Source organism: Manis javanica, chromosome 4, assembly GCF_040802235.1.
Source record: "Manis javanica isolate MJ-LG chromosome 4, MJ_LKY, whole genome shotgun sequence".
NCBI classification, from domain to species: domain Eukaryota; kingdom Metazoa; phylum Chordata; class Mammalia; order Pholidota; family Manidae; genus Manis; species Manis javanica.
Window position 1 is genome coordinate 30490108 of NC_133159.1, and position 27326 is coordinate 30517433.

Genomic DNA, 27326 nt, shown 5'->3' on the forward strand with positions numbered 1-27326 from the left:
TTGTAAAATATTTGTAATAGTAAAACTCTGTACTTATATCCTAAGAAAAAAGCTGAGAAATAATTACCAAAATATTTATAGTGTGTTCATCTGTGCCATAGGACTGTGCTGATATCAATTATGTTTTAATTTTCCAGATTTTCCTCCAAAATTGCTTTATTTTTGTAATAAATGAAAAACACATTTCATAAAAAGTGGGCCACATGCTTGCATTAGAGCCTTCCCATAAGTAGTAAATGCTGGGATGGATAATCCTCCATTCACATTGCCAAGAGTCACCTGGTGGGTACTGGGCACCCTCAGCAGGCTGGTGGGATCCCTGTGTCTCTGGCAACACAAGATAAAGGTTCACAGCCCTGGCCATAACCAAGCACTTGCCTCAGGCCTTTAAATCAGGTGAGAATGAATACAAGTCTTGTCCCCAAAGGATTACAGTATGTAGATTTTTTAAAAAGCACTGCTCTGAGATAAATACACCACCACCCGCAGAATACATTTTGGGAGGAGGTTTAGTGCTGTGCTCAAAATTGGCAAATTTATTTGCAGTAATACCAATGCACCAGCTGTTAGGCTGCCAGACCCTGTCTGAAGTGTTTGTGTACATAACTGGTCTTTATAGCTTGGAAGGAAAGAACCAATATCCTGCTCTACAGAGGAAGGAGAAACACAATTCAAATCCATTTGGCTCCAAAAATATGTACTCTTGCTATGCTGCCTGTTTTCCTGTTTCTTAAGGATTTTTTCAGAACCTGAAAATGTTTTACTTCCCTACCTCAGAAGACAGTGAACACTAACATGATGACGTGGTCTCCAGGCCAGTGTTGCTCAGACTGCTGTGCGTTACTTCTTAGCTTCTTTTCCCATGTGTTCTCCCTTCCTGTCTCATCGCTGCCAATGGGTCTGACCTGACCACCCTCATTTATCTTTCTAGTCTGGTGCAACCAGATAAACAAGCCATGCCCTGGGAAAGGGAAATGGTGGCATCTGTGCTGTGTATCTGTGGCCTGGTCACCCACAGCAGCCACCACGCCTGCCTCAGCAAACGTGTAACTGATGGAATAAAGTGCGTGGCCTTTATGTCTATCCACAAGTGTTGCACTGCTCAGGGCTAGTTTTCTATTTGATTTCATTTAGTAGTTGGATGGATGGCAGAATTTGCTGGAAGTCTGACATGGGTAGGCAGGCAGTGATGTTTGCCATCGTCCTGCATGAAAAACAATTGCAACTCCTAGTCATTCCTACTGACCACAGCTTGACTGATAGGTAAGGTATACTCCATATCTTTAACTTGTGGGGACTTGAACATTCCTGGTGCACCCCTAATTATGCCAGGCTGTTGACTGGGCACTCAGAATACTAGGTAGAGTAAAAAATTAATTGTCAAGATAATTGGCTAATTTTAAATTTATAATTGCCCAAAGATGATTCTTGATGCTCAAAGAGAGAACTGTTAGATCAGTACTAGAATAGCAGATAGGTTCCATGTTATGTGTCAACTCTGATTCATGACAGCCACCTGAGCTCAAGTTCAGAGTTAAGGCTGCATCTGGGCTCAGTGTGAGAAGGGCTTGCAGATACTTTCTCTGGTAGAAGGCCCTTTGGAGATCAGAAAGTCCAATACCTTCATGTTACAGATGAAAAAATACAGTCCAGAGGAGGAAGCCACTTATAAGTTAGGTCTCCTAGGCCAGAGCTTAGATCCCTATACTGATGGGGAACCTGCCACCTTCCAGACAGTCAGTGCCCACCCTCTGTATGTGGGGAAGGTATCTTCTGCACTCACTCCCTGGTCCAGGTGGAGGGTCTGCTGTCCCACAGTGAGGCCCCAGCCTCTCCCCCTGCCCACTGCTGCCAGACCTGTTCTCCTGGGACCCCTCCTCAGGCACATATTGCTCCACCTCAGCTGGGCTGTGCCTGTGAATTGAGGCTGGACCAGCATCTGCTTTTAATGACAGTATTTCAGGGTTCAGGCAGCTGGAATCTGTCTGTCTCAGCAGGTAAATTAGAGGGTTGGCAAGTCAGAAATCAAATAAACACTCCAGCTACCGGTGGTGGCTACTCCAAGGAGAACAGTGGTTTCCGGGAGCCCCCACCCAGGTCAGCCTAATTACTGCCTGTCACTCTGCTGGGACAGGGGCCTTTTCTTTGGCTCATAGGCCCTGAGAAATAGGACAAGGCTCCTGGGTTATGCAGATTTTGGTGACCAGCCTGTTTTTGACAACTGGACATAAGCAGATGCCAACAAGCTCCTGCCCTTGCTCAGTACCTGGTCACAATCTGCCCACTGTCACAGATGCACTGCTCTGGGTGAAACAGTGAAAACAGCATGGCAGAAGATGGCAGTCTTCACTTCACATACCAACTTTGATCGGTTGACAGTTGCAACCTTAAGTTCTGTGCTAATCATTTTGAAATTCAAATTTGGAAGAAAAAAATAGCAAGATTGATATTGATACCTGCCATGCAGAAGGGAAAGAGAAATTGTATCCTCTGCTAGACAGTCATCTTGGGCCACCCAGTGCATCCACCATGCTTGGCTCAGTAAAAAAATAGCTTTTCCACAGAGCTGAGCTGATGGTTCAACATGCTGACAGGTGAGTCAGTGAAACCCCAGAGATTTTTTGTTTCTACTAAGGCTAAATGCCTTCAGACAGCAGAGGAAGATCAAAACAATAAGATGGGAAGATAAATGCCATTGGCCTTAGACTAAATCATGATTGGCTCCTCCTCCTTGACCCACATGCCTACCTATGGCCAGCAGTTTGATGACTTAGATACACAAATATGCAACACTGAGTGCCAGTCCATGTTCTTTCACAGAAATGCCCCATTTTGCACATGGGAGAGGCAGGCAACCTGAGGTGCACTGGACCCTGTCTCCACATACCTGAACCCTGTAGTGAATGGTAAAGAGCCTGAAGTGGCTGTCTTGGGCCCTGGGCCATCCCATATCTGCCCACAGCCTGGCCCAGCAATAGGTATGGACGGGTCCTCACACACGACTTGTGCAAACCCCAAAGAGCCGGTCAGCATGTATCTCTGGGAAAGGGGGCTGGGGCAGCATCCTGCTTGATGACTCAGGCCCCCAGGACCGGAGACCGGAAGTCTGCTGCAAACCACAGCGAAGGGGTAAAGGGATCTGGAGAGGATCCAGCCCTGGCTGGAAGGGCAGAGTAGCATGGACGGTGTTGATTTCTGAGCCCAGCCTGCCTGAGGTTGGGCTGGGTTTGAGGGTTTCCAGCCTCCAGAGGGGGCGGGTGCGGGCGCAGCACTGCAGTGGCCCAGGGTGGCTCAGTGGCAGCCGCAGGCCCTGACCACCATGTTGCGGTGCTTGCGCAGGATGACGTTGTTGCTGCTGTCATAGTACAGCACGGAGGTGGCGCTCAGCTTGGTGGGTGCACAGCACGCCTTGGGGACTGCGTCTGGCTTCATCAGGTGCACCTGGCCAGGGAGGGGACGGTAGGCAGAGGTATGAGCTCAGCGCCCTTCTCCCAGGACCCTCCTGGCCCGGCCCTGGGGTCACAACTGCTGGCCCTCCCTTGCTCCGTTCCTGGCCTGCAGCAGGGCAGAGCTAAGTCAGTCTGCCCCGGCCCACCCTCCTGCACCCCTTCCCTGACCCTCTGCCTCAGGCCACATCCTGGACGCCTGCCTGCTCCCTGCCACACAACCCCCGCCCCTGTAGGCCCGTGAACCTGCTGGTCCCCAGCACACAGCGCGCCTGGAGCCCAGCCCCTGTGCCTGACGCCTGCAGCACTAGCCCTCTGGGGTCCCTGCCCATCTGTAACGTCCCTGATCGTGTCTTGTCCGCATTAGCTGTTTATGGTCTGTCTGCCTCTGTGAGCCGGTGGATGTTCCTGAACACCTGGATAGAGCCTGGAATTCTAGGTTCACCCCAGGGTGTTCAACACTGTTAATACCCAAAGCACTTTTCACCCCTCTAACGACCTCTAAGGCACGTACAGACGAAGGCCGAGGGCACAGAGGCCATGTGACGCGCCCAGAGTCACCCAGCTTCCTGGCAGGGTGGCAGAACTAGGACCCGGGGCAGTGGGCCTGCTCCCTTCCTCCCAGACGGCTTCACCCACCGTAACCAGCCTGATGGACGAGGCTATTTCCAGCCTCCCTAAAAATATTTCTCCTGAGGCTTGGCAGGATCAATGGCGTTTCTGCTGGACTCCAAGCCAGGGCCCCAGGCGGACGGCCCTGGAGGCGGCCCTGAGCTGTCATCAGGAGGCAGGAGAGGAAAGGGGACTTGCTTCCATCCACCTACTGGGGCCATAAAGCCTCTTAACCCTCATTGAGGCCATGAAGCAGGACCAGGATGCAGCTGCCTGACTGGGAGCCCAACTGGAAGCGTGGCCCACATACCCACTGCCCAGCCTGTCCCAGAAGCCCCATCTCTGAGCCAGCCTGCTGGGAGGACTGGCAGCCAGGCACTGGGCTACCCTGGGGCCCAGTGGCCTCCCAGGGGATGGCCAGCCCGACTGGGAGGTCGGTGCCGCTGCTCCCAATGTCCCACCTCTGTGGCTGGCGTGGCAGTCAGGCCCATGTGAAAGAAACCAGGCGACGCTGCCCATCTGCACCAGCCATGGGGCTCTAAGGGCTGGAAACCAGAGGGCCTCTGCTGAGTTGGGACACTGGAGAGAAGCTGGCACCATGGGGGTGCTGCCATTCTGTGACTGCCCTAGACCACAGCTCCACCAGATGAGTGACAAAAAGCAGCAGGCTTTTATTCCATCTGGCACCAAACAGATTGGCTTGTGGAGTTATGTGCTGCACATTCCATTCGCTTCATTCTGAGCCACTGGGAGACCAAGGCAGAGGCCCTGTTGCTCACTGGATGCATGTTGTGCGTAGGCCCCACCCCTGAGACTCATTTCTCTGGCCAGTGGGTATGATGGTACTGTTCTTTCTCATTTCCAACACAAACTTACTGGATACGTGCCTTGTGCCAGCCCTGCCAGGATGGGGGGCACAGAAGTGTCCCAAGATCGTCCCAGTCTTACAGCCTTGGAGGGGAGGGAGGGAAGAGCTGGGGAACAGTCCAGCAGATAGTCAGGACCCGCGGGAGCCATGCAACCCTCACAGCAGGCCTGCAGGCCTGGAAGGTGAGCCTGGATGGTCCGTGGCAGAGAAGGACCACAGAGGTGAGGAGCAGGGTGAGTGTGAGGGGCGGGCCCAGGGCCACCAGGAGGCCCTCCCAGTAGAGGGAACAGCAAGTGCAAAGGCAAGGGGGTGGGAAATGCACATCCTGGCCCTGCTGCTGCAGGAGCGACTCCCCCAGGGCCCCACAGAGGGGCAGGTACTGACCAGGGACTGCAGAATGGCGTGGTTGGTGGCATTCATGCAGGAGTCCAGCGGGAAGGAGCACTCCCCATCACAGTAATAGGCCGAGTAGCCCTGGGGGGCGATGACCCAGTCCTGCAGGAGAAGGGGAGAAGGGGAGTCCCAGCCCGGTGCCCCTCGAGCCCCCAGGTGCAGCACCTGGCACGGGACCAGGGCTGTCCTTGCCTCCTCAGCCTCAGGGCTCAGCAGCCTCCCCGCAGAGGCCTGGCACCCACACCGAGCTGCTCAGCACAGGGCCCAGCCCCGCTCTGTCCCCCGCCCAGGCTGTCACCCTGGGTGTTGTCCTCCCCTGACTGCTCCCACTGCCCTCGGCTCCCACAGTGCACAGGACGACAAGTGCAAGGGCGCCGGCCGTCCTCAGTTTCCCTGTTGCAGCTCTAACATGTTATGGCTGAGGATTCAGGGTCTCCATTTTCATGTTTGTTACCAAAAAAACCCTTCTCGCTATAAAAGTAGCATATTCTCTCTTCAGTAAACAGGGAAAACACAGAAGGAAATACACAAAGAAATGAAAATCACCCATACTTCTCCCTCCTCCTGGAGACACACTTAGGATGGTCAGGTGCAGATTGTCATTTAAGAAAGAAAGAAAGTCAGAAATTACCAGCCAGCCGAGGTCCTGGAAGCTGACATAGAGCTCGTGCCGACGGCACACATGCCGGCCATCAGAGCCGTGGACATCATCTGCAGGGGACACATGCAAAGTCTTTTCTGGGGCTCCTGCTCTGTGCAGCTCCCGTGGGGAGCTCCTGGGCAAGGGCCACCCTGATGGGCACATTTGTTGAATAAAATGAGTGACGAGAAACAACACTATCTGGTCTCACAAAGCCCATCTGGGAGCTCTGCTGGTGCCGTGACCCAGCTCGAGAACCTTTGAGGGCTCCCGAGGGCCACGGAGTAACCCCACGTTCAGCCCAGATGGCTCTGACTTTCATCTGTGGGCCTCCCAAGGCCCCAGTCACAGTCCAGGGAAACCTCGCCAGCAGTGGCTCCTCCTCCCTTACTGCAGGGACACCTCTCCTGCTGCCCCCTCTCCCCAGGTTCCTGTGACACCCCGTGAAGGGAAGGAGGCCGCTGGTTGGGTCGGGCCCATCCCCGATCCCGAGGGGCTCAGCCTCAGGTGGAGACCCTCCCGTAAGGAAGCGTGGACTCTGCAGGGCTCCCCAGGGAAGAACCGAGGGCTGCAGGGGGGACGCTGCCCGGAGGAAGGGCACCTGTTCTGACAGGTCTTCTGAGGGAAGGCCTGGTGGGCCAGGGGAGGACAGAGCGGGGACTTCTGGGGGCAGGGACGGAGGGGACAGACGCTCAGGGGCCTGAGAGGGGGAGTGCGGGGCCGGTCCTCTCGGGGCTTGTGTCAGGAAGGTGGCGGGGTGGGGGGGGACCATCGACTTGAGCCCTACTGAGACCCCAAAGGCTTGTGAGGCCACCACCTGGTTCTCACCAAAAGCCCGCCTCAGCCCCAGCCCCAGGCCTCACCAAAGATCCCAGGGAGTTTGTGTGGGTGCAGCAGCTCATTGGTTTTCTTCGGTGGCCTCCTCTTCAGGGGCCTCGCCGCCCGAGGGGCTCGCATGGGGCTGGGGCCCGCCCTGAAAAAGGTGACCATGAAAGGCTGTTTGGAGCCCGGTGCCTGTCGCCCCAGCAGACCAGCCAGGCCAGGGTCCACGCTGCGCCCTGAGACAGAGGAAGGAGAGACAGCAGTCACCCGCGGGTGGAGGCCCTGCACGTGGACACTGCAGGGCCCTCTCTGCCGGGCTCTCGGCAGGCCCAGAAGCATGGCGGGTAAGGGCTGGAGGGGCCCCACTGTCCTGGGTGTCCTCCGGAGCCCAGAGCCCAGGTCCTACTGTGGTCCCAACAGGCAGGTGTGAGGGAGATGGTGGGGAGGAGGGCCTGGTGCCCCCCAGGGTCACTCTTAGTGATCACCGGGAACACTGCTGCTTGGGAGGCATTTTACAGGTTGCAAAGTCATTTTGCAGTGATGACTCCATTTGTCTTTACTGTAACTCTACCTCATTCTTCACTGAAAATCAGAGTCACACTACAGGGACTCTCAGAACCAGCATTCCCACCGAGGCCTGGGTTTGAGCTTCTGTCCATACTTCTGAGGATGTCACTGTGGGATGTATGACACCCAGCAGCTGCCAGGACTCAGGGAGCGCTTGCCCTGCTGAGTGCTGGCCAAGGGCAGGGTGCTGACTGTCCCTGATGCCCACAGTCGGGACACCAGGCTCAGCGGGGTGGAGACGTCTGAGCAAAGCCCCAGAGCCAGGGCTCAGCCCACTGAGGTCTAATTCCGGAGCACATGCTCTTGTCCAGTTAAGGCCTTAACCTCCAGGTTTGCGGTTTAAAAAAGAAAGAAAAGGCCGCAGGCAGGGAGAAGACTGGGGCCTCAGCCTAGGAACAGTGCAGCCCGTACAAGTGAGACATTGCCCCGACCCGCTTAATCACCAAAGATGTCGTGAAAAGTGCACTAATTGTCCCTGGAAACGTCGACTCCACCACCAAAACTATCTCCCTGTATCGCTCTGTTTCCAAACGACTGCTTGAGTTTCAATTGTCAAAGCAATATAATAGCTGTAAAGAAGCTTTTGAGAAAGCCCCCTCCCCTACTCCACATGTCATTTTCATTTTTCTGGGGCATTTTCAAATGTCAATTTCGGTTTTACACAATTGTGAGCATCACAAAGCAGTCTGTATTTTTTCCAACCTTCCCACATAAACATTTTCACCATTGTTAAAGTCTCAACGAACATTTCAAATGTATAAAATTCCCTTTAGTAAATGACCATCATATTGAGATATTAGCTTATATTTAGGCATTTCTGTTATTTCCTGGCTTTCATTACAAAGATGAGAATGAACAGACCCTCTTCATTTTCTTTCCTATGGAATTTTCTTAAACAACAGGAATGATTACTGACTCAGTTTCATGCTTCTGAAAATTTCGTGCCAATTGTTCCATGTCCATGCACATTTCACCTCAATGTTGCTACATAGATACAAGCACACTTACATACATGCACACACATGTCTGTATATATAGGAACACACTATGCACATTTAAATATACAGTATACAGATTACACGTATGTCAACACATGGTTGTTCCATTAGCAGGTCTAATATGATTCTCTGTCATACGCTAAATGTCAAGGGCGTTGCCTGCCCCACCCACAGTCCTGCTCAAAGTTCAGCCCTTAAAACAGCTGTGCTTTAGACCCATTTCCATGGGCCATAGTTGACTGAACATCTAATCAATGCGGAGACTAACCTTTGACCTATGACATCACCTGCCGCACATGAACACGCTGGGCCCATTAGAGGCTCCACTGAGGAATGATCCTGCCCTGAAGGCTGTTAGCTGCAGGGGCTGATGCCCCAACAGAAGCCATTTGGAAGAGTTTGGGTCATGGCGAGTCAGTCACGAGTTCACAGTGGAACTGTGAAGATGCTGCGGAACCAGGAGGACGCGGAGCTGTAAGGCGCACACAAGCCCTGGGAGCAGAGGGACAAGGCCAGTGAGGCCACCAGGGGAGGCACTGGAGGGGATGGCAGTGGGTGGGCGGCTGTCAGATGGCACCGGAGTGCAGCTGACACATGGGGACGGCCTTCTAGGCCTGGGTGTGCAGCTGCCCTGTCCCTGTTCCCTGGAGAGCTCTGTCCACTGAGGGGCCAGGGAGACCAGTCAGTGCCCCCAGCCTGCTTGTGCAATTTTCTGATCAAGGATCTTATTGGGCTGCCCTTTGTGCAGAGGGAGTAACAAAGTAGATCTTTACCGGCAAGTCGCCAAAGAGCTCCACAGAGCAAGGCTGGGGTTGGGCACTAGGAAGCTGTTTGGAAGGCCTCACAGGCCAGGTGACCTGACTGAGGATCCTTGGAAGCAGCTAACCCAAGGTTCTCATTTTACAGAAGCACAACTAAGGCCCAGAGACACAGCAACTCCTCAAGGCCCCAGAGGGAGCACAACAGGGCCAAGACGTTCCTACCGTCCCCATGCAGACTGTGCAGAGGCCTGGCTTGGCTGGGGGCAGAGGGAGACGACAGGGGACTAACACCTGGGAAGGAGCCCCCGGGCCTCCTGCCAGAGCCCAGAACCCTGACAGGTTCTGCTTTTTGTCCCACCCTTCCTTGAGCAGGGGTCCCTGACGCCAGTTCCAGCAGAGCTGGGAGCATAAGGAGCCACTGAGGCCTGGGGTCCCTGCCCCTAGACCTGGCCTTGAGGTGTGTGACGGCAAACCGTACCTTTGGCAGTGAGGGGGTGGGCAGCCCTGCCTCCAGGTGTGGCCACATGGTGGCCTCCTCCTTAGCCCCCCATGGAGGAGGCTGTGCCTGTGGGCCAGGGGGCCCCATGAGACCTCACCCCACTTCTCCGAGTCTGCCCTACCCCATCAGGGCCCACATGTCGTGGCAGCTCACCTGCCCTCTCCTGTCCCGGGGCAGGCGGTCATACCCTCTCCCGACTGTGCCAGACCAGGATGTTCCCATCTCCCCCAAGGCTTCTGCTCCGGCTGCCACCTGACCCTTCCCTGCACCCCTGTCCCACCTCAGCCTGCAGCCACGGACATGACCTTAGGGCCACGCTGAAGGACAATCAGTAGGCTGGGTTGAAACACTAGGAGGGAATCCCAGCTGTGGCCCAGGTCTTCTTTGTCCCATAGGTTACTCCCTCATGAACGAGGACTCAACCCTTTTCCTTCTGTTACTGTCTTAACGGCCCTCTAACCACAGCCCCTGGGAGCCTCAGTCTGCTCCACGCTGCTGCTGGAAAACTCCCAAAGCCCAGGGCAGATCAGGTCCTTTAGTCCACCTCCATCCAAAAGGAGGCCCTCTGTCGACTCCTCAACATCCATTCCACCCCCAACCTGGTCATGGTCCCTGGCCGCTCCCCCTACACCACAAGGCTGTCCCCTCAGCAAGCACCCTCTCCCGTCTCTCTGTTTCAGGATCGAGCCCTTCCTCCTGGGGCAGGCCCCAGTGACACGCGTGCACGCACACACACACACACACGCACACTTTCTTTTTCGTCTATGAGACTAATTTAGGATCAAATACCTCACAACCCTTTGGATTTTAATGAAGTATTAGTGAGAGGCTGGTTTGGGGCTCCCTAACAGAGAGGAAGGGTGTAAGTGTCTGCTCTGGATGACACAGGAACACCATAAATGAAGACGAGGAAACCCACCTCAGTCCGTTGGCTAGGTTTCTAGAACTCCTATCATAAGCCACAACCTTGGCCATATGCGGATGGACTGTTATTTACAGTCCAGCAGCGAACTTCCTGGTGGAGTAGCAGCACAGTCTCTCTCCTTCCAGCTGCTCCTCTTAGCAGTTCCCTGGCCCACCTAGACCATCCTGCTTTCCTTCTAGAGACACCTATTTAGCTATGAGGAGGAGATTCGTGGGGGCAGGGGGAGGCGTAGCTACAGGTAAACAGGATTTAGCAACAAAATGAACAGTCGCAGAAGAGAAAGTCAGAATGGTCAAAGGGAAAAACATTTCATTTGCACAGCATTTCTCCAATCACAAATTCACATTTACGTTTGACTGTTTTTCATGGTCCTTGTAAAATGGGGGAGGGTCTGGGCAGAGTCATTCCCTCTCTCATCATTTTTCCCTATGTTTCATGATTCCTGAGGAAGGCACTTCACTGAAATCCCTCCAACGGGATCGTCTCAAGCTGCACAGAATTTACTGGAAATAACAGCCAGAGGGGGCATCCAGCATCCTCAGTGATGGCAGACTGTTCTCAGTACGCACAGCATGTACAAGACCGATGTCCAGGTTTTCCTTTGGTTTTTCACTCATGTCTCTCCTGAGAGGACAAGGTCTCTCCAATGGTAGCATGTCTGAGATGCCAGAAGAAACTGAGCAGACTGCTCGTGAAATATATAAATGTGATTCCGACTTCGTATGGATGAAATCCTGTGAGGTTGAAATGAGCACACCCTCTGTGAGCAAGGTTTACTCCCCGAGTCCGGCTGTGATCTGCTGCACGGGTCTGGATCAGGGGAGATGGTGAGGCCACACCCAGTGCTCCTTTCGATGTCCTCCATGGTCAGTCCTTGCTTCCTGTGCATGTCAAACACGGCCTCCTCAGTGGTGATGCTGTTGCGCACCAATTCCACCAGTGGCATCATGCATTTATCCAGAATTGGGGGTTGGCGGCCTCGATGCGGTGCTCCATGGTGACCACGACCCTGGTCTTGGTGCCAGACACCATCACCCACACACCATACCTTTCACCTTCTCTTGTGTATCATCCAGTCGGCCAGGTGTACATATTTGGAAACCCGTATGGCTCCAAGCAGGTCAGGTGCATGCCTCCCCCTCGAATCATGTTGAATAAATCATCACTGGAGACAAAACAGCCATTAGGAAGAACGCTGACTCTCTGCTTGCCTGCATTGATGAGATCTGCATCCACCTTATCTTTTAATGGGAATGGACCCAAGCCCAGGATCCCATTTTCACTGTGAAGATGAACATTACATTTGGGCTGATGTAGTTGCTGGCCAGAAGAGGGATTCTGATGCCCAAATGGGCATACATGCCATCCTCAAATTCAAGGGCTGCCCGTTGGGTGAGGCATGACCCTTATCACCTGCAGGCTTGGCTTGTCCACCTCCCTCTTTCCAGAGAGTTAAGCACTCCATTCTTTCCTCATATTTCCCCCTGTACTAGTGGGTCTACATAAGAGCGTGGATGTTTTCCGGAGCAAACAAGCCCACACCCATGATTCCTGCAGCCGCCACCACGGGGTTTCTGCAGCCACCACGGGGTTTCTGCAGCCTTGCACACAGGCGCGCTGAAATTCCGGGGCTTCGCCTGAAGGTGAGGTGCCGCGCAGGTCGGCCTCCAGCCGATCTCCAGCGCTGACTCACGATGGCCATGTGCCGTCCTCGTAGGGCCTGACGGGCGCGCCCCTTCCCGGACCAGGGTCCCTAGGCCTCGGGGTGCAGAAGGCGGTCACCGGCTCCGCCTGCGCAGATGTGCTCGGCCAGGGTGCCGCGGGGCGTCGGCTCCAGGTCCAGGCCGCCCGCCGAGCCCTGGGCTCACACAGCGGGGTCTGCCCCGCGAACGCCCCTGTCAGGCTCTCGGGGATCCGCGGAGCCCGGCGCCCCGACCACGGCCTCCGCGCCGTCGGAGGCGTCCTCACGGCCTCCACCGGGGTCGCTGTAGGACCTGGCGCTGCCCGAGCGCTGCTGGCCACGCCGCACATGCCTCGGCCGGCGCGGCCCCGAGCGGCGGCAGGGAGAAAGCGCCCGAGCGCCGCCGCCGGCAGCCGGAGCTCCGCCTCGTCCGTTCCCGCTCCCGCTCCCGGCTCCGGGCCTGTCGCCGCGGCAGGCGCCAGGGCGCGTCACAGAGCAGGGAGGGCGCCGGGCGGGAGCGCACCGGCCCGCGGGTGCCCCGTCACGGGCCTCGGTCTCGGCGCTGCGAGGGGCCCGGGCCTCCCGGCCCGACAGGACGGACGGAAGACGGCGGGACCAGGCCCCGGACTGGAGGGAGCCGGGAGGATTCACTCGGGGAATGCTCGGCCCTGCAGGTCCCCTTCCGTCTGCAGTGCTACCTCCCTTTCCCAGGGACCCGCTCCAGTGCCATGGCGGGACACCCACTAACGTCGCTGGTTCCCACGTGTGTCTCCAGCTGTCCCGGATGCGTTTCCATATGGACGCCTAGCCGAGCTCTCAGATTGCTGCCGAAAGGACAACTCTTCATCTCCCACCTCAAGCCCGTCCGTCTTTTCCCCCAACTCAGGGGGAAAAGAACCGTTAGCAAACCCACTGGCTCACCCACATTGTCCTTGGTTCCTCCACCACAGGGCTCCATTTCTGCCGGCTCCCCACCAGCCACTCACAGCTCTTGGCTGGACACCGCGGGGCTCTCACCGCCTCTCGGGACTTCAAGCATGGCCCCCACAGTCCACTCTCCCCCCGAGGTCAGGGGGTCTTTCTTTTATATATACAATAAGTAAAGCTTTCTAAAAAATAGTTGAGATTTACAGAAAAACTGAAAATATTGTACAGAGTTCCCATATACCCAGACCCAGATCCCCTGGGAAATGTTACACTTAAGGTCCTATGGTCCATTTGCCACAAGGAACGAACCAAAACTTGTATCTTATTATTAAGTAACACCTGGATTTATTTGGATTTCATCAGTTTTGCCCAGTGGTCTCTTTCTCTTCCAGGATCCCATCCAGGGTCCAAATGGCATTTAGTCATTACAACTCCTAAGGTACCTCGGGGCTGTTATAATTTCACAGAGTTTCCTTGGTTTAGATGACCTTGACCACTCAGAAGATATTCTGTAGAATGTTCTTCAGTTTGGGTGTGTCTGATGTTTTTCTCAGGGAAAGACCGGGGTTGTGGATTTTGTAGGAAGACCGCACTGATGGAGTGCCCTCCCCACCCCATCTCACCAAGGGCACTGGGGACCCACAGGACTTAATCACGTGGGCCCTGATCACCTGGCCTAGGCGGTGCTGCGCAGGTTTCTCTGCTGTAAAGCTACTTCCCACCCCGTCCATACCGTACTTTGGGAAGCCAGTCACCAAGAGTGGCCCACACGGAGCGGGGAGAGACGCTGCACCTCCTGGACAGGCAGGTCTCCAAGGGTTCTTTTTAAAAAGCTGGATGAGACCCTGTCATCCTCTGTTGCTGTTAAATACAATAAGCTTCCCTAGAAAACCAACACATTGCCTGGTTTACTGAACTCAGAAACCCCCTGCCCACCTGTCCACCTCCTCTCCTCCCTGGCCTTCTTTGCTGCAGCCATGATGGCTCCTGGCCAAAGCTCAAACACACCAAACTTGTGCCCACCTTCAGCCTTTCTATCCCCACCACCTGGGATGAAGGAGGCTCCTGCACACACCTGTGAATGAATGAATGCGTGAATCTTTCCTCTACAGGTGAGAACCCTGAAGCCAGGGAAGGTCAGTAACCTGCCAAGGTCACCGAGTTAGGAAGCTGCAGAGCTGGGATCATACCCAGGCCTCTCTGATCAGCCCTGAGGGTGCAACCACATCCCTCCCGCAGAGCCCAGCCCTGACGCTTCCACTGTAGAGGCTGCTCCCAGAGTGAACGAACCACCGGACTGGGGAGGGAAACCGTGAATGACTCAGACCCTCTTAGCAAAACAAATGTTGGTTTTGCAGAGGAGCAGAGGGAAATGCCCACAGGCAGGGGGCCCCTGGCTGTCCTGCACTCAGGGAATCTTACCCCCTTCACCCACAGGCCTCCCAGGTGGGGAGGGGATCATCCCCCCAGTGGCCAGCCTTGGAGGAGCCCCCCGGAGAAGGTTCACTGCCAGACCCCTGAGCCTTACCATCCTCTGTTTCCACGTAGAGGCGGAGTCCCAGGTCCTTGTTAGGGTTCAACGACCAGTGGTCACTGGCTGCTGTCACGTCCAACACCAGCCAGCCCTCGTCCTCAGCTCGGAGCGTCTGAAGATCCAAAAAGAACAAGTCAGACTCCCTGTGGACATGAAAGAACAATTAACCGAGGGCCGGCACAGCCGCCTTTGTGTGCCCAGGGCCCTCCCGGGGGACCGTTAGTGGGCGTCTGCCATGCCTGGCTTTGGCCTGGGCGCCTTATGTGCAGCATGTCACTGTATCTGACATAGGAAGGTGTTACTGTACCGTGTGCAGAGGGGAAGCTGAGGCTCTGGAGCTCAGTGACCTGTCCAAGGTCCCACCCCTAGGATAGCTGGGAGGGGGCTGGACAACGGGACTGAGGCTGGGCCTTTCTCCGTGGTGCCAGGGGACTCATGCTCCCCAGGAAGCTCCCCTTCTGTCCTCTGGGAAATGTCCACCCAGGCCTGAGCCAGACACACTGAGGGAGGCCTGACCAGGGGCAGGGTGAGGAGCAGGCACCTGTTGGACTGCTCCCTGACCACCTCGAACATGCTGATGTGGAGGGTCCTGTTGAGCGGGTGGGTGCTGGGCAGCTTGTAAATCCGGAACTCGGCGGCTGTGACCTCCTCCCCCACTGGGATCTGGGTCAGGTCAAAGCGGAACTCCTTCCAGTGGAGCTCCTGGTGGCCCAGGGCTCGGTTATGCTCCACTGCAAGACAAAGCAGGGGTGACAGTCACTCGTGGTTCCAGGCGCAGGCTTCGGGGTGAGCAGAGCCAGGTGGGAGTGGGGCCTGGGCAGCCTCGGTGGTGCCCGCACTCTCCTCTGCAAACAGGCTGCTCCCAGGCTCCGCCTCCAGGTGAGAGAGGGAGTGGCCAGGCCGTGCAGTGAAGTGCCCAGCACAGAGCCCAGCATATGGCAGGTGCCAGGATGGGAGCTTCCATTTCTGGCCTCCAAGCCCTAACCCCAGCCTGCCCCACTCAGACCCCTGCTGGCTCTGGGACCCCAGTTGATGCAGAGGACAGATCCCTTCCCTAGGGAGAAGGACATCAGACCAAGGCAGGAAAGGCCACAGGGGGGCAGGGACAAATGTGAGTGCATGGCCGTGGGATGGGGCAATTCCAGGGTCACCCAGGTGCGTGGATGGGAGGTGGGGGGAGCCTGCACTGACACTGGAGCTGCAGCCAGAGGGGTGACTGTGAATTTGCCACGAGGTCAAGGGATTAGGACACTGGGAAGGAAGGGACCCGCGTGAGCTGAGGAATGGACGGCATGCACAGAACACTGCAAAGGGCAAAGGGCGGCAGATCCCTTTGGAACAAGGTGAAGGAGGAAGGAGGGTGGGGGACAAGGAAAGGAGCAAGAAGAAGCAAGGTGGGAGTGACAGCACCTGGGGAGGCCCGTTCAGGTGCTGCGGAAGTTGGAGGGTCTCAAGGCATGGTGGGATCTGAGAGGCTTCCTGGAGGACATGACACCTAAACCAGCCTTGGCGGATGGGACAGAGTCTTGGCAGCTGGAGAAGGTGGCAGGGGAGGGCATTCTAGGCAGAGGGGACCTCACACACACACAGGTGTGGGGTGAGAGGGCATCCCCAGATTGGACGTATGGGTCAGGAGTGTGAGGGCTGTGGCCTGGATGCAGAGGGCTGGGCTTCTGTCCTAGGAGGGTGGGCTGCACCTATGGCTGGTGGGGGTCAGGGTTCTGGCAGCAGGGGAGTGATGTGGTTTGGGGTGGAGCTGGAGATCCGCGGGGAGGAAAGGGTGAAGCCCAGGCTGGGGGTCCGAAGCCAGCTGTGTGGCGGGCCTGGTATAACAGTCTGGGGAGGAGGTGGCGGGTGTGGCATGAACCCCACATTACCCAGCTGCATAGAAAGGCCCAGGACGTTGCATTTAGGGCTGTCTCACTTTGGCCTCCTGTCACTTTCAAACAAATCTGTGTTTCCGGGAAGCGGGTGCGGGAGCCGCCCAGCACCTTGCCCAAAACCCAACACTGAGATTTTAATGACATGTCTGTGAGTCTTTTTAAAGATTCTCTCTCTCTGGCTCTCCGGCTCAGTGATCATAAGTCCCCAGGCTGGTGGCGGAGGCGGATGTGGGGAGCGCTTCCTGTCCTTGCAGTGGGGACCTGGTCCAGTGATGGGCAGGCCAGCAGCTGTGCTGGGCGGGGACAGTGGACACACATTTAGGCAGAAGATGGGCTTTTCATCCCCGGATCCGGGAGGAGAGGACACAGAACATCCATCCTCCAGCAGGATCTGGACATGCAGGAAGTGCCCACTCGACAGCCAGGCTGTTTCAGAGGCAGCGTGACCCGGGTGGGACCCGGGTCCTCCCGCATGGGCAGAGGGCATGGAGGGCAGGGTGCTGGACCTTCACCAAGTGATGCTTGCCATGAGCATTACACAGGGGCTCCTCCTCCCTACACACACACACACACACACACACACACAGACACACACACACACATGGCTTTGGTGACAATTTCCGTGGATTCAGGGCCACTCAGACCACCTCAGATCTTCAGGATGAACTGGGTAAAGGCTGTTGGCTGTCACAGGGTGCAACACCGAGTGAGGAAGGGGGTCTCAGTTACTCCCTTGGCCTGACTCCTCTCAAAGCTTCATTAAGTGTGTTGCTGCCCCAGGCACAGCGGGGCAGACAGCTGGGTCTGGGGGCTCCCTGGGATCTCTGCCTGCAGACCTGACACTGATTTCATGTCGCACTGGGGGTAAGCAAACAATGTGTAAACATCCCCTGCTCTGTGGCCTCCTGCCCTTGATGACCTGGGGCCCACCTGCTAGCTCGAGAGGCTTGTTCAGCTGATCTGACCGCAGTTCCAAATTTCTGTGCTGTGTTTTAAGTAGTTCCAGGCTAGGAGACTGTCCATCCTGGCAGTTCCAGGCAAGCACTGGAAGATGGGACATTTTTAGGAAAATGATTTTAACCAAAAATTGGCAAGAGAGTAACTCCCTTATCTGACTGTCAGTGGGGAGGGTGGGGAGAGGCCGCCTTTAGATTTGCAGCTTTTTCAGTGGCTGTTGTGATGAGTTATGAGAGATATTTTCCAAAAGCTGGTGTTCTTAGAAAGCATTTTCTGGTACCTCTACTTCCCTCTTCTTAACTGTCCAGACCAAGACTGCTTTAGCCAAAGAGGCAGCTTAAGGTAGCCTGGAGAGCTCTGGCCAGTAGTCCAGGCCATCTCCACAGGCCTGATCTTGTACCAACTAGGTATGTACTTCCTCTCCTGGTCTCATCTCCTCCTCTGTACACTGGGAACAAGGATGCTGCCCAGCTTTAGTCATAGGGCCACAAGGGGGCTTTGTAAAGGGTCAGGCAATGGACTAGGAGGGGTGGCCATTCAACAGGAGTTTGGGTGAGCCTGTCCTGCAGTCTCCCAACTTTGTGCCAAGACATGATACCCTCAGGACAGCATGTCAGAAATCCCACGGCCATGGGGCAGAGTGGGGGGGAGTTTTGAATGACTTTTTTCTAAATATGTGTATTCATTTGCTCATTTGTTTATTCATTAATTTATCAAGTTCAATTCACAAACAAATTATCAAGTTCTTACTGTATGTAAGGGTGTTCTGAGCACTGGGAATAAAGCAGTGAGCGAGACAGGTAGGTCACATCTCTACACTCACGGGGTGTCCAGTCTAAAGGCAGACAGATATAAACCAAAGAAACAGTGAAATAAGAGATGTCATTTCTATTTTAAGTGAAATATACAGAGTTATGGGCTTAAGAGTAATGGGAAAGGGGAGGGGGTGCTTTTCACAGGGTGCTCAGAACGGCCTTTGAGAAAGGAATAGGTAGGAGCAGACGGGAATATTCTCACCCATTGCTGGTAGGAATGTTGCAGAAAGGAATGTGTCAATATCCATACTCAATACCCTGGCAAAATTATATATGAATTTTCCTTTTGACACAATGATCCCAAAGATCCATGGCAAAAATATGAAAAGATACAAAGCTATTCGTCAGACACGGGGGAACAAAGCTACACCTGGTTTGCTAGGGACTTCTAAATGTTCACTTCCCACAGAATAATAAAAGCTGCCAAAAATGTTCAAACACTGAACCAGGATCTGTCTGGGGTAGCAGCAAATGGATTTGCTTTCTGAATCACCTTAATGTGGCTTCCGGAACAATAAACAATCATGAGTCACCAACATGTGCTAAAGAGACCTTGGTCTTCTCCTCCAGCCTCTGATAAAAGAAGGTCCAGAACCCATGTTGGGGAAAGGGCCACTGCAGGCGGGGGGGTGACCACTGACCACGGCTGCCACCTACGTTGTCTTTCCACATCTGAGGCCCTGCACCCACTACTCACAGTCTAGATCTCCAGGTGCCACACCCTGTGGCCACCAGCCCACCAGCAAAGGCTTCAGCTATTTTTGTGCCCTGGACAAAGCTTAGAATCACCCGGCTAACCTGAGTCTCTCTGGTTTCTGACCAAAAAGTAAGACACCCTTCAAAAGACACCCTCTTCCTCTGGCCCAGAGTGGCTGAGAAGAGAATAAATCTGACTGTCCGACGATCCTTGCTGCCCTCACACCCCTCCCAGCCTCAGCTCTGCCTCCCAGGGCCCTGTACTGGCCCAGCCCGTCCTCAAGCTCCTGGCCTCTGGCCGCAAACGCCCTCCCCCGGAGTCCCCTCGAAGCCGCCGTTCTCTCCTGGGTTGTCCCCATCCCACCTTGTCCAAAGGCTCCTTCCTCAGTCCGCCTGTAGAGGCCCCTGTCCTCCCTGACCTCACACAGGTCAGCCTGCCGGCCTCCCCCTTTCCCCTCTGCCAGGGGCCCCCATCCCTGGTTCACCTCCCGCTGGACGGTGAGCAGCTTGAGGGCAGGGACCGAGCAATGTGGGGCAGAAAAGGGAGGCTCTCAGTGGTCCACTCCTGGAGCCCCTTGTGCTCTGGGGCTAAAGGGGATTCCGGGCCCTTCTTCCCAAGGGCTCCTGGTCCCCAGGACAGTGGCTCAGCCTCCAGCATCCGTAGGCTGGGACATCCTGCTGCTCTGAGTGGCGTCCATAGCACAGTGTGACTGCATCAGAAGACACCCACGTTTTCACTTGTGGGACTTGTCCCCGTTCACGGCCCCACCCCTGAGGTGGAGGGCAGGCTCCCCCAGGGCCCTGGAGGCGGACAGGCTGGGCCTGTCTGGCCAGTCCTGCGCTTAACAAGGCCTAACAAGGCCCACTTCAGACTGGAAACGAAACCTGGTCTCCACGGCCCAGACAGAGGAGCCGCAGAATTGATCACCCATCGGTCCCACATCCCGAGGGCTTCCTCCCACCCAGAAATCTCAGAGCTGCTGAGAGGGGCCCCAGGCTTCATTTCTGAGGTATTTTTGGTCACTTCTCATTACTGACTTTTTTCAAGAGCTGTTCCCATAAATGACTCTGCCCTCATAATTACCGTTCAGGCCTCAGACGGCTTTAGTCCCCAAATTAAAAGGGACACCCACACACTCCACCACATCAGGCCTGCCAGGACCCAAAATAGGCCCGAGGACATTGAGCAAAAAGAATGTGACTCCCCAGTTCAAGCCTAGGGAAAGCACTGAACTGTGGGAGTTTTACAGGAAGATGTGGCCATGGTGACACAGCCTCTCCTGTGGGGACAGGTTCCTACGAGGAGGAGGTCTGGGCATACCACCACCCCCCATGCCTCAGCCTTGTAGGGCCCCCATCAGCCGGTGGGTGGGCCCAGTCTTCAGTTAGAGGTGGAAGGGCCTGCAGGGCAACCCTTCCTGAGTGGGAAAACTGAGGCTCAGGAGGGGCAGGGGAGTGCCAGGGGTCACTTGCCAGTCTAGGCCCTCCACGTGGACTTTCAGACTTGCAGCCCACATAAATGAGCGGCCCTAGACTTCCCCTGGGGGGCAAAATTGGTATAGGGTCACCTGTCAGCAAGGTTCTTCTGCCAGCAGTTTCCTTAAGAAGGCCTCTGAGGCCACCTCCCTCCAGGCAGGGCACTGTGGAGCCCGGGATCCCAGGGGAGGGCCCAGGGAGATGCAGCACCCCTTGTTGGTCTCCACAAAGACGTGGAGGCCTGGCCCTGCCTCTGCCCCACTGACCAGGTCTGGCTGAATCCTGAAGAGAATATCCTAGCAGCACCATAGCATCCACTACAAATAGCAGTCGTGGAATGGCAGCCTGATCCAGGAACTGTGCTCTTTACCACTCAGCTGCAGGTCCCTGTGTAAATGACTGGGGTGAGAGGGTGGATAACACAGCACGCCCTCCCCTCATAATACTGGCTGCAATTTATGAAACAGTGCCAGGCACTTGCTAAGTTTCTAATGACTTACCCTATTTAGTTGCACTATAATACAGGCATTATTACCCCAATTTTAAAGGTGAGGAAACTGAGAAGCAGACACTTTTAAGTAACCTGTTCGACATCTCACAGCTCTTGAGTGGCAGACCTAGGATTGAAATTCGATGTGCTGCCAGTTGACAGTCTCCCATATGTTATACACTACATCCTCAGACCTTATTCATCTTATAGCTGAAAGTCTGTACCCTTTTACCAACCTTTTCCTATTTCCCCTACCCACACCCCATACCCAACCCCTGCCCCTGGCAGCCACTTTTCTACTTTCTGTTTCTATGAGTTTGTTTCTTTTAGATTCCACTTGTAAGTGATACCATGCAGTATTTGTCTTTCTCTAGCTTATTTCACTTAGCATAAGGCCCTCGGGATCCATCTATGTTGCTGCAAATGGCAGATCTTCCTTCTTCCTCGTGGCTGAATAATATTCCATTGTGAATATATAACACATATTACTTATCTATTCACAGTAGATGGACACTGAGGTTGTTTCCATATCTTGGCTGTTGTGAATAATGCTGCAGTGAACATGGGAGTACCAAGTATCTCACCAATATCCTGTTTTCATTTGCTTTGGATATATTTATATCCAGAAGTGGGATTGCCAGATAATACGGTAGCCTTGTTTTCAACTTTTTGAGGAACCTCCATAATGATTTCCATAGTGGCTGCATCAATCTACACTCCCACCAACAGTGGACAAGGGTTCCCTTTTCTCCATGTCCTTACCAATGCTTGTCTTTTTGATGATAGCCATTTTAAGAGGTATAAGGTGATATCTTGCTGTGGTTTTGATTTGTATTTCCCTGATGGTTAGTGATGCTGAGCACCTTTTCAGATGTGTTTTGGCCATTTGTGTATCTTCTTTGGGAAAATGTCTATTCAGCTCCTCTGCCAATTTTAAATCAGTCAGATTTTTTTTTTGCTATTGAGTTATGGGAGCTCTTTATATATTTTGGAGATTAGCCCCTTATCAGATACATAGTTGGCAAATATTTTCTCTCATTCCATAGGTTGCCTTTTCATTTTGTTGATGGTTTCCAAGAGGCTTTCTCTTCCCAAGAGTTGAAGGTAGGTCCCTTTTCTCCACATCCTGTCTGGCCACTAGGACGGTGGGCCCTGTGGATCCCAGATGACTGATGCCCTACTCCATCTCTTCAGTGTTTTCTCATCCTTCTGGAATAAATGGTCTCATATAAAACAAGATGACTATTTTTGATAATATTCTATTACATAACTGAAATTTGCTAAGAGAATAGAACTTAAACGTACACACACACACACACAGATAAATATGTGAAGTGATGGATATGCTAATGAACTAGATAGGAGGAATCCTTTAACAGTGGATGTTTGGGCATATGGTCATCACTGGGTGCCACAAATGCCTGAACAGTCCCACAGGGTGGGTGGCACAGGGGCTCCATTTCACAGAGGAGGAAACAGAGCTCCAAGAGGTGGACAGGAAAGTTCGGGCCACACTGCGAGGAGGTGGTGGAGTCAAGGTGCAAATTCTGAGTCCCAGGTCAGAACCCTCCACCCCTGTCCTGCCTGCCCTCCCACCGTCCAACCCCTTCTGCTTTCCAGGTGTGGGTGTCCCTGTCCGGGCCACTTGACCATCATCTCCGTGCCTTACGTACACACCATTTGTCTCTCCCACTAGGCGGCTAGCTCCATGAGAGCGGGTGTTTCCTTCCCTGTCCTGTCCCAGTGGCAAGAACCATGTCTGGCACAGAACAGACACCACATGACTCTTTGCTGAGTGAATTAATGAAAAAAATGAAAGAATCCTCACGGAGACACAGTGTTCACGTGGCTGGGAGGTCCCGGGGCTGAGCGGGACTCGGACCAGGTCCCTCAGCCCCACTCAGCCCCCCTGTTCCCAAATCCAACAGCCTCAGGTCATCAACACCCCCGTCCTCAGCCTCCTGAGAGCATGGGAATCAAATAATCTGGGTCAAAAGTGGAGATGGCTCCATTTACTTTTGGTGGGACATCTGCCTGTGCTGCTATTTCTGCCTCAATTTCTCAGTCTGGCACATGGCACCTGCCACTCCACTGACATGGGTGGAGAAGGATTTGGGAGGAACCTGCAGAGCTGGCCCTTCCTTCATCCTTTCCCCCCGAGGCGGGCCTGGGCCGGCCTGAGGGGCTCCGGCTCCAGCCAGGCACCCCTGCTCTGGGGACGAGGGGGCGGAGGTGCTGTGAGAAGGCACCTCCCACACATGGAGCCTCGGGGGCAGGGCTGGGAGGCCCTCGTTTTCGACACCATCTCTACAGACTGGACGGGAAAGCAGAGGCCCAGAGAAGGGAAGGGACGGGCCTTGGAGGTGGAGGGATCAATGGCGGTCCAGGCGGTACAAGAACCTGGGGGTTGCCGCCCAGCTCAGGGCTCTCCTCTCCCTGAGCACAGGCAGCGCCAGGCAAAGGCTCTGTCTGCTCCCCGTGGGCATCATTCCCCACCACTGTGCCTGGGCCATGAGGGGCCCAGAGTCTGTGGCTAAGATCGACAGACAGGCCAGGCAGGGCCCCCGGCTCTGACCACAGCCCTGGCCTCCTGACACGCACAGTCCTCAGGATGGGCTCCTAATGCTGCTCAGACACAGGGCCCTGACTGAGGGCCTGTGGGACATCTGGGTCCTCCGGGCTGCCACTGACCGTCAGGGGCCTGGAGGCACCAGGTCTGGCTTCTCATGAGCCACGAGGCCAATAAGAGGTGGGGTTGGAGCAACAGGTGTGGAGCCTGGGCGTGGGTGCTGACCCCACAGCCACTCTGCCATTAGCCACCTGGCGGTTCAAGGGCCTGGGGCTCCAAACAAGGGAAGAATCCTGGTAGGTGTCTAATCCCCACACACTGCCTAGTAATTACCAGCTGAAACTACCCTGGCTGGAGGAGTCCTACCAGTGCAATTAGTACATCAGAATAAAACAGGCCCTCTGACAGCTGGCTGGGCCCGCCCACAGACTGGCCTTCCCCTGAACAAGGATCTGCTTGTTATCCCACAGCATCTGAGAACTTAGATCTTAAGGAAGCATGGTGTGGGAAGAAGCCGGGATTTGGAATCCACAGCCTGCCTGATGTTATGGACATGCTGTGTGGCCCTGGGCTGGCCACTTACCTTCTCTGAGCTCATGAAAAGGGGTAAAACAGCTTCACATGTTGCTACATGGATGAAATGAGGAATTATAAGGCTATGGAACTTCAAATGCTAGTTTTGACCTAAAAATAGGTAGAAACATCTTTAGATGGCTGTTAAAATCTGTCTCTGGCTTTCACATGTGTGTAAGATACATGGGGATGTTCCCCTCACATCGGCACTAAGGCTGGGCATCAGCTGGGAGGGACTTGGGTCAGCAGTGACCAGGCGCAGGCTCATCTTACAGAAAGGGGGCTGACTTTGCTCCTGCTCTTCTATCAACTAATTACAACCTGAGGATGCATCAAGCCCTGCCACTCCTATTTTACAAGGAGGGTCCTGAGGCTCAGAGAGGGTGAGGGACTTGCCCAAGATCACACAGCAGAGGCAGAAGTCAACCAGATCCTCCTGAGCTAAGGGCGCTGCTTGATTCACAGCAGGAGCTCCCCAAGGCCATGCTCGCCTTGACCCAGGGGATGCCAGGGAAGCAGCACATGGGAGGGCTGTGACTCGCCCTAATGGCTGGCTCCCCTGGGGGCGTGCTGGGGGCGACTGCAGCTACAGCTCTTCTGGTCCTGAGCCCTGGGGCAGCCTGTCCTGAGGCCAGAGCTGCAGCCTCAGTTCCACATACAGTCTCCTTGTTCCCACCCCTGCCCTCCAGCCAGCAAGGCGGCATCCAGAAGCACTGACCCAGTCCCGTTCCCGGCAGTGGGTGATACCAAAGGGTGACAGCTGCCTCCTGCTCACTGCTCAGCTCTGGTCTGTGGGGGACAGAGACCTCTTTCGCTGGCCCCTCCTCCTGCCCTGGTTTAGGAAGCAAATGGCTGAGCACCCCGCAATACCTGCGCTGCTGTCTCCTGGGTTCCTCTGCCTACACTCCTCGAATGCTCTCTCCACCCAGAAAGCTTACCCTTCTGATGGCAGGAATGTCACCTGGATGTGCCACCAAGCAACCTGGGCCTGTCCTGGCTGGGCCACGCAGAAGCTGTGCTATCCTGGGCGTGACGTCGCCTCTCTGAGCCTTGCTGTCCTCATGGGAGGTGGAGGTGAACATCAGGGCCGACACCAGGCTGAGGGAGGCTTCAGAGCGACGCTGAAGGGGAAGGGAGGCTGCGGGCCTTGGCTGGGGTCCTCTCCTGCCCTCCAGCCCACAGCTCTCCCACCTCCCACTGAGCTGTAGTCCCTGAGTTCCCAGGTCCAGTCTGGTTTCTGCCCCAGCCCAGACCCTGCTCCCCACTGGCCACAGACAGGAGGAAACCTGGATGTGGGACAAATATTCACGACTGTAGAATAAAGAGAGTCTAGTAATGGAAAAGACGTCTTTGAGAACCTTAAGGGTAAATGGCTCCATAATCTGGAGTAAACTCTGCAGAGAGGAAAAGCTGGCCTGGGCCTGGGAGATCAGTCAAGGCCCCAGCTGCCCACAGGCCTGGGTGCTCACTGCATGCCAAGCCGAGTCCCCAGTTCTGGCCCAGGGACCATCCACAGACTGCCCCACTGAGCTGAGACTTCTCCACACAGTCCCCTGACAGCCAGACTCCATCTTCAGGCCCCAGGGCTCCCGCCCAGGGAGCAGCTGCTGGAACTGAACTCAAGACCTCTGGGCTGTCCTCCCAGCGCCGTGATGATGTGAGCAGGGTTTTCCGCACTGCACTTTGTCCCTCTACTCGGCACTGCCCTTATCATGGTGACTGCATCACAGCCGGTTACTCATCCAGACTGTCTCCTGGCACTGCCTAAGTCCACCCTGGGTCCTGCTCGTGGTTGTGGGGGGCTCGGTGAATGTGCGCCCCTGGGACTCACATTCCTGCATCGGCCTGCAGCTCCCACATCATCGACCCCGCACGCCTTAGACCTCACCGCCCTGACCCTGGCAGTCCCCACTCCCGTGAGTCCGTGTCCACCACAGGGGGACCCCCAGCCCACGGCAGGGCGCTCACACTGGCCCAGGTTGTGTGCACTCCCCGCAGCTGGCAGTCAGGCCCCCGGGGGCCGCTCAGCGTGAAGGCCGCCCGGCCACCGCGGGGTCACCGCCCATCCCGGTGACCGCACTCACCCATGTTGACGAAGCTCATGACCAGGTCGGCGCGGCCCAGGCTCCGCGCGGGGGCCCCGCCGTCCTCGTCGCCGGCCATGGCGTGGTAGAGGTCCAGCATGAAGAGCGGCGCGGACGCGGGCAGCCGGGCGGCGTCGGGGGGCGCGCGGGGCCGGGGCCGCCCGGGCAGCCCGAGCACCGCCAGGATCTCGCGCTGCATGTCGCGCCGCTCGCGCGGGCCCAGGCGGCGCTGCGGGCAGCCGGGCGGGGGGCGCGGGCCGGGGCCGCCGCCGCTCAGCGCGCACAGCGCCAGGCCCAGCAGCCAGAGCCGGCCGGGACACGCGGCCATCGCGGGCGGCACCGGGCCGGCGCTCACCGGGCGCGCATTCGCTCCGCGGCCCGAGACGCCAGACGGCGAGCGGCCGGTCCGACTCGGGTCGCGGGACGGGGCGGGCGTCGGCCGCGACCGCAACGCTGTCGCTGGGAGCGCCCCCCGCGGGCACTTGCCGCAGCTCTGCGCGGTGAGCACGCGGTCGTCGCCGCCGCACGGCAGGGGCAACCCGGGGGCCTGGGGCTGCCGGCTACGCTTTGCGTCGTGGCCGTGCCGTCGGCCCCACTGCTGCCGAGACCCGCTCAGCGGCAGGGCGGCGGGACCTCCCGCGGGCGCATCCTCTGCAGACCAGCCGTCTGTGCGGTGTGCCGCGCCGCGCGGCCGCCGGCCTCTGGTCCTGGCCCTGCCGTCGGGTCCCGCCCCCGCCAGACCAGACCAATGGGAGAGCAGGGGCGGGGCCAATGCCGTGGAACCACCGCCCCGGCCGCGCTTAGGGTGGCTGCTGATGTCGCGGGTGGTGGCGACACCGAGATGATACCGGCTGCTGGGTGGTGGCAGGTTAGCCGGGTGGTGGGCAAGGCCGTCCGAGCTGTTCCCCCAGCCTCTGGCCGCGCTCAGGGGATCCTTGTGTGGCGGCGCATCCGGGGTAACCAGGACCCCGCGCTCCCGCGCGGGATGTCCTTGAGCGTCCTGGCCCTGGAGGGGATCCCGAGTCTCCGTCTGACTACCAGAGTCATCCAGCGGCCCCGCTCTGGTGCACAGTGTCGTCCCAGGATCCGAAACCCCTCAGTCGGGTCTAG

At 56.0% G+C, this 27326-nt stretch overlaps 2 protein-coding genes across 3 annotated transcripts; both read right to left on the minus strand.

Annotated features, from left to right (window-relative positions):
* BMP8B (bone morphogenetic protein 8b) lies at positions 1-26898 on the minus strand. Of its 2 annotated transcripts, none has more exons than XM_073233685.1 (7): positions 26217-26898; positions 15215-15404; positions 14668-14816; positions 6823-7017; positions 5951-6030; positions 5311-5421; positions 1-3441 (listed from the first exon to the last, which is right to left on the minus strand). In XM_073233685.1, the coding sequence occupies exons 1-7, from the start codon at positions 26542-26544 to the stop codon at positions 3292-3294; spliced, it is 1203 nt and encodes a 400-aa protein (XP_073089786.1). In that variant the 5' UTR covers positions 26545-26898; the 3' UTR covers positions 1-3291. The 2 variants fall into 2 exon arrangements, with proteins under 2 accessions (XP_073089786.1, XP_073089785.1); XM_073233684.1 differs by having other exon boundaries at positions 5951-6111.
* Positions 10216-12233, minus strand: OXCT2 (3-oxoacid CoA-transferase 2). The gene is given in 7 exon segments (XM_037021365.2): positions 10216-11515; positions 11518-11579; positions 11581-11650; positions 11653-11829; positions 11832-11936; positions 11939-12020; positions 12225-12233. Coding segments are annotated over 7 exon segments (876 nt in total). The 3' UTR covers positions 10216-11144.
* Positions 26899-27326: the final 428 nt, after the last annotated feature.